The 17,533-nt window shown below is 32.0% G+C and overlaps 1 protein-coding gene across 1 annotated transcript in view; it reads left to right on the top strand.

Annotated features, from left to right (window-relative positions):
* Positions 1-17,172, top strand: part of LOC114339428 (zinc finger protein 28-like) — a 57,304-nt gene extending 40,132 nt beyond the window's left edge. Inside the window, exon 2 of the mRNA XM_050645673.1 lies at positions 15,789-17,172. Coding sequence (XP_050501630.1) covers positions 15,789-17,104 — 1,316 coding nt within the window. The 3' untranslated portion in view covers positions 17,105-17,172. The remainder of the gene's footprint in view (positions 1-15,788) is intronic.
* Positions 17,173-17,533: the final 361 nt, after the last annotated feature.

The raw sequence follows: 17,533 nt of genomic DNA, 5'->3' as shown, positions 1-17,533 counted from the left end.
CCATTTTGGAGTCGGAGATGTATTGCTCTTGTTGTCATTATAGAAATTTCAATACGATAATAGTCGCTACCATATAAATACGGTATTACATCCCATGAAAGCTTTGGTGATAATACAGGATCGCAAATTGATAAATCAATAGCTGATGAGGAACCCATGTCAATATTATTTCGGGTTGGTTGCCCATCGTTTAGGAAGTTTAAGTTTTTAGAAATTATCAAGTTTTCCAAGATTTTTCCTTCAGAGTTTGTTCCGAGAAATCCCCATATTGGATTGTGGCTATTAAAATCACCTACAATAATTATTCTCGGAGTTGGAATTTGATCCAATGAATCTGTAAGTTCTGTTATTGATTGATTTGGAGGAATATATATATTGCAAATACATATTTTTGGGGAAATAGAACTGTTTCCGTACTAACTATTTCTAGATAACTCTTAATTTTTAAAATTTTTGATTCGTAATTTTGGTTTATATACATAGTGACTCCTCCACTAGCTATATTTGCATCCCTCCAATTTTTATAGTAATATTTATATTTTTTTATATGGTAAGTATGCTGTTCTTTAAAGTTCGTCTCCTGTATATAATATATATATATATATATATATATATATATATATATATATATATATATATATATATATATATATATATATATATATATATATATATATGTCTTCATATCAAGGCGAGATCCGTTTGTATCATAAGCTATACAAGATGAGATCCGTTTTGCAAGGCGAGATCCGATTTTGGATCTCACCTTGTATTCACGTGTATATAGTGACATCTCGATGTAACAATGGTTAGGGTACAAGGAAATCGATTTTTGTCTGGACCTCATTTTGCACCCCTTTTGGTGAATTTTATATTGCAGTGGTTCCACTAAATCCGCTGTAGAGGGCAGCGCGCGCGATCCGTTGTGTATATGGTAAATATATATTTTGCAGACAACCCGAGATCCGGTAAATTTGGAAACATCGCAAATGAATTTCACGGTCAGCTCTCTCACTCGGCTTATGTCTAGCTTGAATAAGAATGTTTACATTATTTAAGGGCTCCGTCCACAAAGGCGATTGTCAAATATCTCGAGAACTAGACGGCATATCGAAAAAACTTTGGAATGCTTTTTGAATGGTTTTTCAAAATCTATATACTTATGCAATAGCAGGGTTCTTATTCTGCCTGCGAAAGCGGTGGGTGTAGCAACTTTGAATTTTCAACTGAAACACTTTATTTTTAATTAAATAGTTGAAATTTAGAATTAAAAATACACAACTTTTGTTTGAATCGATAATAGCTTCTTTAATCCAGTCGGAAGAGCTTCAAAATCGTCGTTTTGATGACATTTTTAGGGTTTAGGGGTACCTCAGGTAGTTAGCTTAAAACGTAAGAAATAAATTTGAATAGTTAATGTTTATTGATAAACAAAGCTCCAATTCTATTTTACTTCAACTCATTTTAAGGCTATTTCAATAAACTAATCGGTTCTTTTTTCAGTTTTTTGGTAAAACATTGTAACTTATAGACGAAAATTCTTAAAATCGGCTATTTTTCATTTAAATTGTCAATAAATAATTAAATTGAGAAAAAATTGGTCAGATTTACATAAATTTTGTTATTCCGTCCATATAGAAACTAAAACAATTGTTACGTAGTTACACTGAGTGTCATAAAAAACGTGTATTTTTACTCATTTCTTTGAGCTATTTCACGTAATATCGAGATATAAGTTGTATTTTTTACATAAGTTATATTAACGTTAAACTGATTTAATGTATAGTTTTATAAGCAACAATTAAGTATAGCGAAATTTATAAAACCTTGTTTAAATGGTTTTACATGCTCAATAATGCGGTTATCTTAAATTTTGTTTTGAATGTTTTTCTTCTTACTGGTAGACAAAAAATGGCAAAATGTGCATTTTTGACATCAAATTGTTGATAACCAACATAGTTACTACTAAAAATATTAAAAAAACTAACCGTCGGTATAACAGGTTGCCTGGACCTGGAAACCAGATGCAGAACAGTACCATAAATGTTTTAGACTTTTTAGCACTTTCTTTAAGTGAAATTTAAAATCATTTACCACCCATGTACACTCATTACGGAATCTGTTACAAGAATTTCAGCGATTTCAGCCATTTTTTCAAAATTTATTTGGATTTTCTCTAGTAATCCTTCCAAAAGACGATACATAAATGGTGAATACCTTTTACACCAACTTCAAGGAGGGTAATTTATACAGGTACATACCTGGAATTATTATATGGACCGTTCACTCTTGCTAGAGTATAGTTCGCTCAAATATGAGCTCTTTTAATCCATTTCACGCGGTAAATTAGTCCGCTTTTCCTTTAGGTCTTAGTTCATAGGTTGTGATGTTTTTTTGCCCTCTCTACTATCTTCTTTCACTCTCTCCGGTCCTGAATCTTTTCTCTCCAGTTTGCAATTTCCATCTTTGATATATCGTCTAGCAGTTGATCTTCCCATCTAATTTTTGGTCTTCCTCTTGGTCTATTTTTTACTGGTTTCCAGTTCATTATCTTCCTGATCAGTTCTTCTACCCCTCTTCTTTGTATGTGCCCAAACCATCTGAGGCTTTGTGCTTTAATGAATTTTACTATATCTTCTCCTTTATTTATATTTATTATTTCATGGTTCATCAGCTTTCAATATTCCCCTGTTTCTGTCTTTACTGGGCCATGTATCCTTATAATTTTTCTCTTAATTATTTTTAACTTTTCTTCGTCTTTTTTCGTAAGGCACATTACTTCTGCTCCATAGGCTATCACTGATCTGATTGCTGCTGTGTATATTTTTGATTTTGTTTTTTTTGCTCAGGTTTTTGTCCTTGAGTAGTTGGTGATATTTCCAATATACTCTATTACCTGCTTTAATTCTGTCGTTTATCTCTATACTCCTTCCGTTTTTGCCGTCCACCATCACCCCCAGGTATTTGAAGCAATCTACTCTCTGGAATGTATTTTCACCTATCTTTATTTCTGCTATTCTGTTTACATTGTCTCGTGTGCTTATAAGATATTTTGTTTTATTCTGATTGATTATTAGTCCTCTCGTCTTTGCTTCTCTTACAAGGGTTAAAAGTGCCTCTTCTAGTCTTTTTTTATCTCGTGCTACCAGTCCCAGTGCATCTGCATATCCTATGATCTGTGTTGAGCTTTGAATAATTGTCTTTTTCGGCCCTGTGTTCCTAATTACTCCTTCTAGAGCGATATTAAATAGTGTCGTTTGTCGTTGACAGACTGTCTCCTTGTCTTACTTCAAGTTCTATTTTGATGTCATTTGTATCGCCCTCATTTGTTTTAACTTTTGCTGTTGAGTCTTTTATTGTCATTCTAGTTAGTCTTATTAATTTTGCCGGTATCTCCATTTTTTTCATTTCTTTTAATAATTGTTGTCTGTATATGCTGTTGAAGGCCTGTTGGAAGTCGATGAATAGTATATGTAATTCTATGTCATGTTCATAGCTTTTTTCAATTGTTTGTGTCAGTACGTGTATTGCATCTATTGTTGATCTTCCTTTGATCTATTGTTATAAAACCCTGTTGATATGGTCCTATAATTTTTTCTGTGTATTGATTTAGTCGGTTTCTTATAATTGTGGTCAATATCTGATACGTTGTATTTAGTAGCATAATTGGTCTGTAGTTGCAGCACTTAGTTGGATCTTCTTTCTTAAAGATTGGTGCGATGTGTCCGTTTTTCCATTCTATGGGCATGCTTTCGTCCTTCCAAATTGTAACCATTAACTTGTGCATTCGCTTCGTGAGCTCCTCTCCGCCGTTGATGATCAGTTCGTTGTTGATTTCATCTGGCCCTGGCGTTTTGTTTACTTTTAGTTGTTTTAATACCTCCATGAATTGCTAATAAGTAGGTGCGACTTCCTCTTCATCTCTGTTATCTCTTATATCCTCATCCTCTGAATATGCCTTATTGTCGTTTTTGTATAGGTCCGTGAAATGTTTTTCCCAATCTTTTTTGTTTATTTTTGTGACAGATTTTTTGGTACTGTGTTGTTGTTTTATCTATTCGAACAATTTCTTGTTGTCTTTATTATTCGTTTCTAAGTCTTGCATTTGTTCAGAGATCCATGTGTTCTTCTTTCTTCTATAGAGTTTCAATGCTTCTTGTTTTTCTTTTCTATATTGGTCCAGTTGTTCCTGTTCGGCACTTTGTAGCCATTTGTTTCTTGCGAGGTGCTTCAGTTGACTTTTTTGGTGACATTCCTCATCAAACCATTCTTTCGATTCTTTGTTTTTTTGGAATCCTATTATTTGTTCTGCTGTCTCTATTATGCTGTTCTTTATGTTTTTCCATTCTCCTTCTATTTCTATGTGCTCGTACTGACCCAATTTCTGTGCCAGTTGTTCTGTATATTGTTGCTTTGTTTCTTGCGTTTTCAGATTGGCTATATTCCATTTCCTCCCTTTTCCTTCCTTATGATTATTTGCTTTGATTATTTTCATCTTAAGTTTTGCTATCAACAATATGTGGTCAGTGCCTCCATTTGCCCCTCTATATGACCTTACGTCTTGTACTATTTGTGTCCACTTTTTCGAAATTAGAGTATGATTTATTTGGTTTCCATCCATTCTTCCTGGTATCATCCATGTTATTTTGTTTTCTTTTTTATGTTTATGCCCAGTACTAACTATATATGTATTTGTTGCTGCTGCTAGGTTGCAGATTTCTCCTCCATTATCATTCGTAGTTTCATGAATGGTTTCTTTGCCAGCTACATTACGATTATAGTCCTCCTTTCCGATCTTTGCATTGAAATCACCCAATATTATTAATATGTCATTCCTCGGAATATTTTCACAGGTTTCTTCCAGGATGTCTTAGAATTCTGTTTTATCTTCTTGGTTTGCTTCTTCGGTGGGTGCATAGCAATTGACTATCGAGATGTGGGCTTGTTTATTTTCTTATGTAAGATATCCTTTCATTAACTGCTTTGAATTGTATCAGTTTTTCCCTCATTTTTTTGTTCACCATAAATGCCGTACCATTCGTTCCCTGTTTGTTTTCTCCCGAATAATACATGCTAAAGTTTTTCTTCTCAATTTTTCCTTCTTTCTTCCATCGTATTTCCTGTACGGCTAGGATTTCTAGTTGGTATTTTTTCATTTCAAGAGCTATTTCTTGCATCTTACCTGCTGCCAGCATGGTTCTAATATTCCAAGAGCCCATTCTAATGGGTTTTGTTCTTTTCTTCTTATTGAGATTCTTTCTTTATTTTGTGTGCGTTATTTTGTTTTCGTTAACCGTTTGCATTTCCGACTCTTTTTTTGCCATGTCAATATCATATTTCAGCCGCTGTTCTTCGTTTATTAGTTTTTTGAATTTTCTATCAGCTGTTCTCTCTCTTCGTCCCATATCTAGATTTTGCCATTCACTATTAATTTCTTGTAGCCGATTTTCGTTTGCTTACCTTTGCTTCTTTCGTCCTTTGCTAGTTTAGTTATTTCCTTTTGTATTTCTTTTTCTTTCGATGTCCAATCGTTGTTTATATAGATACGATCTTTATGCTGTTTTAGTTTACGTTTCTTGTTTAGGATTTCCATTTTATCCGTGAGGGCTTCTGTTTCTATTGCGCATACTGTTTCTCCTATTTTTTTTGCACTTCTTAGTTTTATTTGTATTTGCAACTCTTGGGCTCTGAAATTTTCCATTTCTTCTTTTAATTTCTTATAATCATTTGTTTCTACTTTCAACCCAGTCACGATCAAGCTTTTCTTTTTGCTAAATTTCTCCAGTTGCTCCATTCATTCATGTAGCTGTTTTACTTCTTTTTTTAGTTTTTGTTTCTCTGCTTTTACACCCATTAACTCTTTATTGGTTTGTTGTTATTCTTTCCTTATTTGTTTTATTTCCTGAAGCATTTCATCGTTTTTATTCATTAGCTCTTTCATTATTGTAATCATAACATTTTCCATGTCTTCCTTGTTTTCGTTGCCTGCTTTGCTTGGTGACCGTTTTTTAATTTTACTTCTATTAAAACAATCATCCAAGTTTTCTCTTTTGCGTTTCGTTTCATCATCGGTTTCACTTCCTGTGACATTTTTTCCATTTTCTAGGAGTGCAGCGCTAAATACCTGGAATACCGATATTAGATTATCAACAATACTTAAAAAATGAAAGTTACCAATTCACCGGTAGTTAATGCGTTATTTAAAAATTACCTGCGCACCAGAGTTGCCAGTTGGTCTGTAATTAGGATGGGGATTAAAATAGATACGAATTCACCGGGACCCGGAAATATGCACACCCTGATATTCTAGTTACGTAAGCTCGTCCGATTGGCGCATGACGTTAACAACAGAGTAAAGCATAGTCCCGTCTATGCGTTCGTAATACGAACGCGAATGAAATTTGAGAATAGTACAAATCAATGAATTATGACTAAAAGAAACTAAGTGATTTTTATAGTTTAGAGGGAAATAATTAAACTATTTACTTTTATTTAAATTGATTTTCAGTTATTTGTAAAGTTCCCAGTTTCTTGATTATATTGGTATCCGGAAAATAAAAATATTCATATAATCGATATCTACTAAAATTATTATATTTCGTTAGTTGGCAAAAATTGATTAGTGGCCTACACATTAGTAAATATAATTTTTACCAAGGGGAAGAAAAGCCCCAAAATAAAACCATAAATTTAATGGATTGATAAAAAAACAAAATTTTTTACTTTTTAAATAATGTATTTCATCAGATTTAAGTAAGAGGCTTGGAAAAGACAAAAATAAGTTTTACAGTTTTCATGCCATGCACTTTATTTAAATTTTGTGCATGTGAAATAGACGTACATACAGCAACTATGTAGCAGTTTTCATAATTTTTCTTTTACGCAATGTCAGGTTGTTAAGAGACTTGTTTAATTCTTTAATTCGGAAGTACATCCGAGACCTAAAAAATAACTTGTTCGCTTTGTTAGAACAGTCTACAGTTACACTTTTGGACATAAGGTTTTCTAGATAATTTTTAGTTACCAAAATGGAATCACCATTCATGTGGAAGGAAAAATTGTCTCCAGTTACTTAATATATGACAAGAGAGTGTCTGATGGTTTACATAAACCACACTTACTCAAATGATCAACCCACGTGTACGTTGAAACATCTTCGGATTGAATACTGGAGTCCTTCAATTTATGGCAGATATAACCAGCCAAATTCTCCAAACCATCATACTCGAGGTCACTAATGTTTTTTCATTCTAACTCTCATTGAAAACTTGAAAATCCACAACTGTTTCGTTGTTAGAATCCAGCCTTTGGATCAATTGTCCAGAAATTGGTAAATCTGGGATGTCGTCTGTTTAAACGTTCGAAAATTCGTTCCGTTGTCTCTCCTACCCGTATATAACTTTTATAAAATAAAATAAAGCTTTTTGTTAACACTTTAAAAAAATTTTAATGGGTTTTCCCCGAAAAGAGCTTCATTTTTTGGTGCTATGTATCACGTTAAAATATTTGATTTGGAATTTGAAGGATAAGATCGTCTTTTTATGAGCTACAAATTTACTTTTACTGGTTCTATAGACTAAGAATATACCATTTTTTCGTTTTTTTTATATGCTACATTTTTTCCAAGAATATTTTTTCGATATAATACTTACTTTTTGAGTATTTGCGAAAAACCGCCGAAAAACGTGTTTTTTTTTTGTTGAAAAGTAAATATTTTTAGTCGCAACTGACTCTAGTACCTAAGTTAAAAAAACTCTATAGAACAAAAGTTGCTTAAACTTAGTCAGATCTGTTTCCGGACTTATTTTAAACGTATATTTTTTCACCCTCCAAGTAAAAGCAATCAACGGCACAAATTCAACTTTGAAGTGGGGGATGGGTAGAATCTAAATCCAAATTTTCATGCAATTAGGAGTTGACCCTGAAAATTATGTGTGTTTCTTTTTATCTTTTAAATCATTTTACTTAAAATAATTTTTTAACTATCAAATAATAATTACATATTGAGTTATTTTATTTTTTAAACTTTAATAATATTTATAAAAAATTTTACTTTCTTGTAATGTATTTTTAAAACAAGCAATCATTTAAATAATTATTTTGTAACAATTTGTATTATTTAAGAATATAATAATTACATTTTGGTTTCGTAGTAAGTGTTTTTTAAGAATATTAATGTATAGTTTTAAAATATTGTATTGCAAATAATTATCATTATTAAATGGTTATTATTTGTCAAGTATTCTTTTTCTTTTTTCACACCCTTATGTATGTAATAAAACTAAGGGACTTTCTGAAAGGTCAATCGTAGACTTTAAAGACACAAAAGAAGCGATACTTAAAAGTTACGCCCATTATAGATCTTTATATCGTGGGAAATATACAATACAACACGAGCTCCAACCGCTCGACTAATACTCTTTAGAGCTGGCATCAGTGTGTGATCTCGCGTTGAACGGTAAATATCTAAAATTTCGTATATAAGTCCTCCCCTTTACTTTTCAGCGACGGATCTCGTTTCGCTGTAAATTTATCAGAAAAATTTAATTACAAAAATCTTTTCCCCTCTAAGTGTGCCATGATTAATATGTTAATTATAAAGATACTTATGAACAATATACTCCAATAATTAATTTACTATTGGTGGATCTCGGGTTGTCCTCGATTTAGTCGGATCTCGCCTTGATATGAAGACGTATATATATATATATATATATATATATATATATATATATGTGCTTTGATGGTAGGATTTCTGAACATAAGTGTTTAAACATTTCAAAGTGAGTATAAAACCCGTTTATATTCCACTGTAGTATGCAATCCATTTTTATTATTATTATTATATATTTTTATTCTTGTGAAGACTCTATAGAGCTATCAGAGTCCTCTAGAAATTGTTTTATGGCAGCTGGACTCAAGTCGAGTTGTTTCATTATTCTTTTTCGTATTCTAGTACCTGCTTTTTATGGCTCGATCGGTATAGTCGGATGCATTTTTGACAATGTTTTCAAGAAGTCGTCAATATCTTCGGTATATGTTTTCACTAGACTGACAAGGTCTTTATTCTCATATGCATTTTCGAAAAAGTCTACCATCTGCTCAAAGTAATACATTTTTTGCTGGCTCTAGTAATTGTTCTAATTCATTATAAGTTTTTGGTCTCTTGGTGGGATTTGTGTTCAAAACGGTAAAAGGCTGTGCGAATACTTCAGCGGGAGGTGTGTTTGCATCTGAAAAGTTTCGTTTAGCACTCCTAATATCGGTAAATGACCCTTTAGATTACAAGAAGTGCATTCTTGACTTTCATGTGACAAGAAAATACGATAATTTGTATTATCATGTGTGACAACTATTGAATCGGGAACGATGGTGCTGGATGGAGATATATACACTTGACGACGAAAACTTAGGATATGTTTGTATGCAGGATTAGAGAAACCTATTCGTAAGAAACCAATAGATGAAGCTAGTGTATAACCAAGTTGATTTAATTGATATTCGAGGAATTCGTGTGGGATAGACGGGCAGACATTTGATAGTAGTAGACGTTGACTGGGTATTATTAACGGACGAGTTTGAACCATTCATTGTGATTATTCCTCGATGTTGTTTCATGAATTCATCTACGATAGTTTTGCTGGATAATTATATGCAGATTCGGTTGCCGGATATTCTTGAACAGAATAAGATGTTCTTTGGATTGACATTATTTCCAATGGCTAAGAGGTATTGTTCTATTTTAATACCATTTAAGGAATTAAAAACAATAGCTTGTTCTTTCAAAGGAAGAGCGGTAGGTTGTTGTTGAGTGAGAGCAGTTGAATAGCTATAGGGTTTGTTGGTGTTATCGTTGTTGGTTGAAGTCATTATTATTTATAATATTGTTGATTCGAAAAAATTTTCATTTACAAATTTTTAAATGTTGTTCTGAAGCTATTTCCTTGTGGCATTTTTATGATTAATTATTTATATGGGAAATAAGCCACAATTAAAATGAAAAAAATAATTTTATTAACGTTTCGACGCCCAAATCGGGTGCCGTTGTCAAAATACAAAATATTACTAAATAAACAAAAATGTTGTTGCTAAGCAAAAAAATTCTTCTAATAATTTATTTAATCTGACTCATTTATATTGGCAATTTAGACATATATTATACATTTTAAAGTAGAAGACTTTAAAATGATATTGCCAATATTTATGAGTTGCGTTCCTGGGACGACTTACTGAAAGATAGTTCATTCGATTACATGAAATCAACCCCAACTCAAGAATATCCGTCACAAAAAAATTATAGCATGTGATCTGTCTTTAAAAAGACAACCAAATGCAACGACAGTAAAATTCTCGCGTTAGAGACTTCATAGTAAATCACAAGGGAAAACCAGGAAAAAACCTTGTGATACTATCCCGACATCGTAAGTATTTGGTCTTACATTTAATTTACTCTCAAAAAATAATACCAAATTCTGACTTGTAACATGTTTAAATTATAAATAATATTAATAATACTAGATATATAAGTAATACTAAAATATAAAATATGTACCAGCTCGATGTTATTGACTTACTAATCTTGGTATTTTCTTTCTGTTGACTTCCTCTTTCAGTATGGGCAACCACATCCTACTGCATTCTACCGAGGAATTTGCGACACAATTGGTTTCATTTAGCAGAATTAGAGCCGCTTCTTTGATTTTTCTCTTTTTACTATCTGATTCTTTCAGGACTATACTTGAATCTCTCCACTAAACTCTATGTTCATTATCCCATGCGTGTTGACATATTTGAGATCTATCAAATTCTCTATTTTTAATATAAGATTAATGTTCACTTATTCTAACGTCTAATGGTCTTGATGTCTCACCTAAATAAAATTGTTCGCATTCGCAAGGTATTTTATAAATGCAATTCTTTGTTCTTTCTTGATCATTGTTAGGTTTATAAAAGAAAGAACAAAGAATTGCATTTATAAAATACCTTGCGAATGCGAACAATTTTATTTAGGTGAGACATCAAGACCATTAGACGTTAGAATAAGTGAACATCAATCTTATATTAAAAATAGAGAATTCGATAGATCTCAAATATGTCAACACGCATGGGATAATGAACATAGAGTTCAGTGGAGAGATTCAAGTATAGTCCTGAAAGAATCAGATAGTAAAAAGAGAAAAATCAAAGAAGCGGCTCTAATTCTGCTAAATGAAACCAATTGTGTCGCAAATTCCTCGGTAGAATGCAGTAGGATGTGGTTGCCCATACTGAAAGAGGAAGTCAACAGAAAGAAAATACCAAGATTAGTAAGTCAATAACATCGAGCTGGTACATATTTTATATTTTAGTATTACTTATACAGGGTGTCCCGGAAAATAGTGCGTTCCTTTAAGGTATGGATAGAATACACAATTTAGAACAAAAAAGTCCTATACCATTTTTTTCTAAAGTTAACCGTTTTCAAAAAAAAGATTACATTGGTTTCCATATACCTGAATTTTAATCTTCAGAAAATTCAATAATCTGGCAACATGTTACGCACTGGTGAATAAGAACTCGTTTGTGTCTTACAGTATTTAAAATAATCCAACCTAATACTTACTATTTTTGTTTACTATAATTTTTTTAAAATGTAGTTGAAATATGGCATAATTTTAAACGAATTATACTTACATATTTTAAGATGAAAACACATGTTTTAACTGAACCACCACTTTTGCGAAAACATGAATTCATAGAGTAACATGCACTCATACGACGAGAAATTCCAGCAAAACATTTTGAAAGAATTTTAGTAGGTATTATGCCTCTCCATTTATTGATCTGCCATAAATAAACAACATAATATCATAATATTACTCATGAACACACGATCAAAAACATTTTCGGCGTTGACACTAAACAGGATTCTTCCAAATTTTCTGTTTACTAAACATGGGACTATTTACGATTAGATTTTTGTACTTCACAGAGTTGCCAGATTTGAATTTGCGTTCCAAAATGTTTTATAGTTTTTTGGTCAAACGGTTGAATTTAGAAAAAAATGTTATAAGAGTTTTTTGTTCTACATGGTGCCTTCTACCTATACCTTTAAGGAACGCACTATTTTCCGGGACACCCTGTATATCTAGTATTATTAATATTATTTATAATTTAAACATGTTACAAGTCAGAATTTGGTATTAGTTTTTGAGAGTAAATTAAATGTAAGACCAAATACTTACGATGTCGGGATAGTATCACAAGGTTTTTTCCTGGTTTTCCCTTGTGATTTACTATGAAGTCTCTAACGCGAGAATTTTACTGTCGTTGCATTTGGTTGTCTTTTTAAAGACAGATCACATGCTATAATTTTTTTGTGACGGATATTCTTGAGTTGGGGTTGATTTCATGTAATCGAATGAACTATCTTTCAGTAAGTCGTCCCAGGAACGCAACTCATAAATATTGGCAATATCATTTTAAAGTCTTCTACTTTAAAATGTATAATATATGTCTAAATTGCCAATATAAATGAGTCAGATTAAATAAATTATTAGAAGAATTTTTTTGCTTAGCAATAACATTTTTGTTTATTTAGTAATATTTTGTATTTTGACAACGGCACCCGATTTGGGCGTCGAAACGTTAATAAAATTATTTTTTTCATTTTAATTGTGGCTTATTTCCCATATAAATAATTAATCACAAATTTTTAAAGCCGGACCTGCTTTTATACAGGTTCGACTAATTGGTTAGGCCGATGCCACATTATGCGTTTTGACCGAATGCGGTGAGAACGCATCCGTTTCCAACGCAACCGGACCGACCTGTCACACTATGCGTTTAGTCTGGTGCAGTTTGTAAGCGCGTACCGATAATTCAAAATGCATCCGTTTCCAACGCAACCGGATCGATCTGTCACACTATGCGTTTTCACCGGATGCGGCGGAAACGCATCCGGTCAAAACGCATAATGTGGCATCGGCCTTAGGTGGTTTTGCTAATTAGCGAGGTTAGATACATACACTTTGTTTACTATTATTTTGATAAATCGAATTACAGAATATCATTAAGGAAAATGGTTTTCGTATCCTTACTTTTTCAGCATATGATGTATCACTTTTCACTAACACAATTGCTAACTTTGATTTAATAAATTGGGTTTTATTTGCGTTTGCAAAATATTGAAACTTTTAACGGAGCTGAATAACACGTGTGTTTATCAGACTGTTGCCAGGTTTGGCCTCCTCAAATATCTTTGCATCCTTATATAATAAAAGATCCAAATTTTTATAGTAGTTTTAGATAGTTCCTGGTAAAGTTTTATTAAAAAAATGTACCTACTTACAAAAACAAGTAAAATAAAATCTAAACTTTTTTTGGGGTTTTTTGTAAAAGTATTTAACCTTTTAACACTTTACAAAAATCTACGCTACTAAACTTAACAATAGATACTTAACTAAACAATATATCTAGATTCAAAATAAATAAAAAATTAGGTCTTTAAGTGCGTTGGTCACAGAGATATGTGACATAATGTTAACATTGTCGTTAAATGGGACTTCGGGTGCCCATGTTTTAAACAAAAACTGTTTTAAACCTAAACAAATGTTTAAACATGTTTTCTTTGTTTTTGCATTATTTTTCCCTTATTCTCAAATAGTGCAGCCGATATGTGAAACAATTGTGCATTTAATGATAGAAGTATATAATTTGGACCACATATACTGCACATATAAAGGTTCAAATTTAGATGGGAGGCCATCTCAGATTTTGCCTTATACAAAAATGGCAGGGATTCAAAATGGCGACTATACATATGTGACTAATAGCACGATAACTTTTGAACGAGACTTCAGATTTCAACCAAATTTGGTATATAGGTTCTTTTTTTGATGTATAAGATCGGGGTCTTGAACCAGAAGAATCGGTTTACCAGAAGTTGTGTTTTTGCGGGTTTTTTTTTAAAATATGCTGCTTTTTTTCAATTCTTTCACCCTGTATGTATAAATTTTTCAAAAAAGTTAATACCGCCATTGAAAAGAGCGTAAAAATATTTTTTAGGAAATATTTTTAACTTTTTAGTTATGTTAATTACCATTTAATAAATGCAAAACGTATCTTCACATGTACCTATATGCGGCAGATTCGTCCAAATATTATAAGAAATATTGTGCATTTAATGGTAGAAGCATATAATTTGGATCACATATACTACACATATAAAGGTTAAAATTTAGATACGAGGCCATCTCAGTTTTTGTTCCTTTTACAAAAATGGCGGGCATTCAAAATGGCGACTATACATTGTGACTAATAGCACGATAACTTTTGAACGAGACGTCAGATTTCAACCAAATTAGGTATATAGGTTGTTTTTTATGAGTAATATCGAGGTCTTGAACCGGAAGAATCGGTTTTCCAGAATTTGTGTTTTTACTGTTTTTTTATGTAAAAATATGTTGTTTCTTTTTCAATTCTTTCACCCTGTATATATAAATTTTTTAAAAAGGCAATACGGCCATTGAAAAGAGTGTAAATAAATTTTTTAGGAAATATTTTGAACTTTTTAGTTTTGTTAATTACCAATTAATAAATGCATAACGTATGCTCACATGTACCTAGGGGCGGCAGATTCATTTTTAATGCCCGCCATTTTTGTAAAAGACTAAATCTGAGATGGCCTCATATCTAAATTTGAATCTTTGTATGTGTAGTATGTGTGTTCCAAATTATATGCTTCTACCATTAAATGCACAATAATTCTTATATTATTATTTGCACGAATCTGCCGCACATAGGTACCTACATGTGAATATCTGTTATGCATTTATTAAATGATAATTAATATAACGAAAGAATTGAAAATATTTCCTAAAAAATATTTTTACGCTTTTTTCAACGCCGGTATTACTTTTTAAAAAATTAATATATACAGGGTGAAATAATTGAATAAAGAAACAACATATTTTTACATAAAAAAAAAAACAGTAAAAACACAAATTCTGGTAAACCAATTCTTCCGGTTCAACACCTCGATATTATTCATCAAAAAAAGAACATATATACCAAATTTTGTTGAAATCTGTTATCTCGTTCAAAAGTTATCGTGCTATTAGTAACATAGGTATAGCCGCCATTTTGAATGCCCGCCATAAGGAACAAAAACTGAGATGGCCTCGTATCTAAATTTAAACCTCTATATGTGTAGTATATGTGGTCCAAATTATATGCTTCTACCATTAAATGCACAATAATTCTTATAATATCTGCACGAATATGTCGAATATAGGTACATGTGAAGATACGTTTTGCATTTATTAAATGGTAATTAACATAGCTAAAAAGTTAAAAATATTTCCTAAAAAATATTTTTACGCTCTTTTTAATGGCCGTATTAACTTTTTGAAAAATTAATACATACAGGGTGAAAGAATTGAAAAAAATACAACATATTTTTACATAAAAACCAGGAAAAACACAACTTCTGGTAAACCTATTCTTCCGGTTCAAGACCTCGATCTTATACATCAAAAAAAGAACCTATATACCAAATTTGGTTGAAATCTGTGGTCTCGTTCAGAAGTTATCGTGGTATTAGTCACATATGTAGTCGCCATTTTGAATCCCTGCCATTTTTGTAAAAGGCAAAATCTGAGATGGCCTCCCATCTAAATTTGAACCTTTATATGTGTAGTACATGTGGTCCAAATTATATGCTTCTATCAGTAAATGCACAATTCTTATAATATTTGCACGAATCTTCCGCACTAAAATATTTGTATTATAGTGAGTTTGTATTTTAGGTTATCTGCAGCAAGGAGAAAATAAAATGGAAATTATGGAGACACTAATTGAACATTCATCTTACCAAAGCAATTATATGGGTCCACACGCTGAAGAAAAATCATTACATCAAAATAAGAAAGTTGCGACTGAACGAAGACCTTACAAGTGTGAAATTTGTTTTAAGCAGTTTACTATAGCAAGTCATTTGAAAAGACATTTGAGAGTGCACACTGGCGAAAAATGTTACAAGTGTGAAATTTGTTTTAAACAATTCAGTCATAACGCAACTTTGAAAAAGCATTTAAGGATACACACCGGAGAAAAGCCGTATAAGTGTGAAATTTGTTTTAAGCAGTTTACTCAAGCAGTTCATTTGGAAAGACATTTGAGAGTGCACACTGGAGAAAAACCTTATAAGTGTGAGATTTGTTTTAAGCAATTTAGTGAAGGAGGATCTTTGAAAACACATTTGAGACTGCACACCGGTGAAAAACCCTATAAGTGTGAAATTTGTTTTAAGCAATTTAATGAAGCAAGTACTTTGAAAACACATTTGAGAGCGCACACTGGCGAAAAACCGTACAAGTGTGAAGTTTGTTTTAAACAGTTTTCGCAACAAGGAGCTATCAAACAACATATGAGAATTCACACTGGAGAAAAACATTACAAGTGTGAAATTTGTTTTAAACAATTTAATAACGGAAGTTCTTTGAAAAGACACTTGCAAGTGCACACTGGGGAAAAACCTTACAAGTGTGAAATTTGTTTTAAGCAATTTACTAGAGCAGGTGATTTTAAAATACATTTCAGATTGCACACTGGAGAAAAACCCTATAAGTGTGAAATCTGTTTTGCGCAGTTTACTAGAGCAAGTAATTGGAAAATACATTTGAGAAGAGTTCACACTGGAGAAACCCCTTACAAGTGTGAAATTTGTTTTAAGCAATTTATTGAAGCAAGTAATTTGAAAGAACACTTAAGAGTGCACACTGGAGAAACCTCTCACAAGTGTAAAATTTGTCTTAAGCTGTTTTATAGAGCAAGTCAGTTAAAAACACATTTGAGAGTGCACACTGGCGAAAAACCGTACAAATGTGAAATTTGTTTTAAACAGTTTTCTCAACTGGGACATATCACACAACATATTAGAATTCACACTGGAGAAAAACATTACAAGTGTGAAATTTGTTTTAAGCAATTTAATCAAGCAGGTAATTTGAAAAAACATTTGAGAGTGCACACTGGCCAAAAACCGTACAAGTGTGAGATTTGTTTTAAACACTTTATCCAATCAAGTGATTTGAAAAGACATTTGAGAGTGCACACTGGATAAAAAAGCTTACAAGTGCGAAATTTGTGAAAATATAACTACACAATATTGATCGTAATAGTATTTTGAAATTATTTTTTTTTTATTTTCAAATTTTTCCGTCCACTGAAATCTGCCGATCGATAATTTTAGGAGAGACCCGGGCAAAAAGTACCACCCAACACTTTACTTGCATCTGCCAAACTTGTGAGAGCACACACTGGCGAAAAACCGTACAAGTGTGAAGTTTGTTTTAAACAGTTTTCGCAACAAGGAGCTATCAAACAACATATGAGAATTCACACTGGAGAAAAACATTACAAGTGTGAAATCTGTTCTGCGCAGTTTACTAGAGCAAGTAATTGGAAAATACATTTGAGAAGAGTTCACACTGGAGAAACCCCTTACAAGTGTGAAATTTGTTTTAAGCAATTTATTGAAGCAAGTAATTTG

Source organism: Diabrotica virgifera, chromosome 3 (assembly GCF_917563875.1).
Source record: "Diabrotica virgifera virgifera chromosome 3, PGI_DIABVI_V3a".
Taxonomy (NCBI): Eukaryota; Metazoa; Arthropoda; class Insecta; order Coleoptera; family Chrysomelidae; genus Diabrotica; species Diabrotica virgifera.
This window is presented reverse-complemented; position numbering and strand designations above follow the sequence as displayed.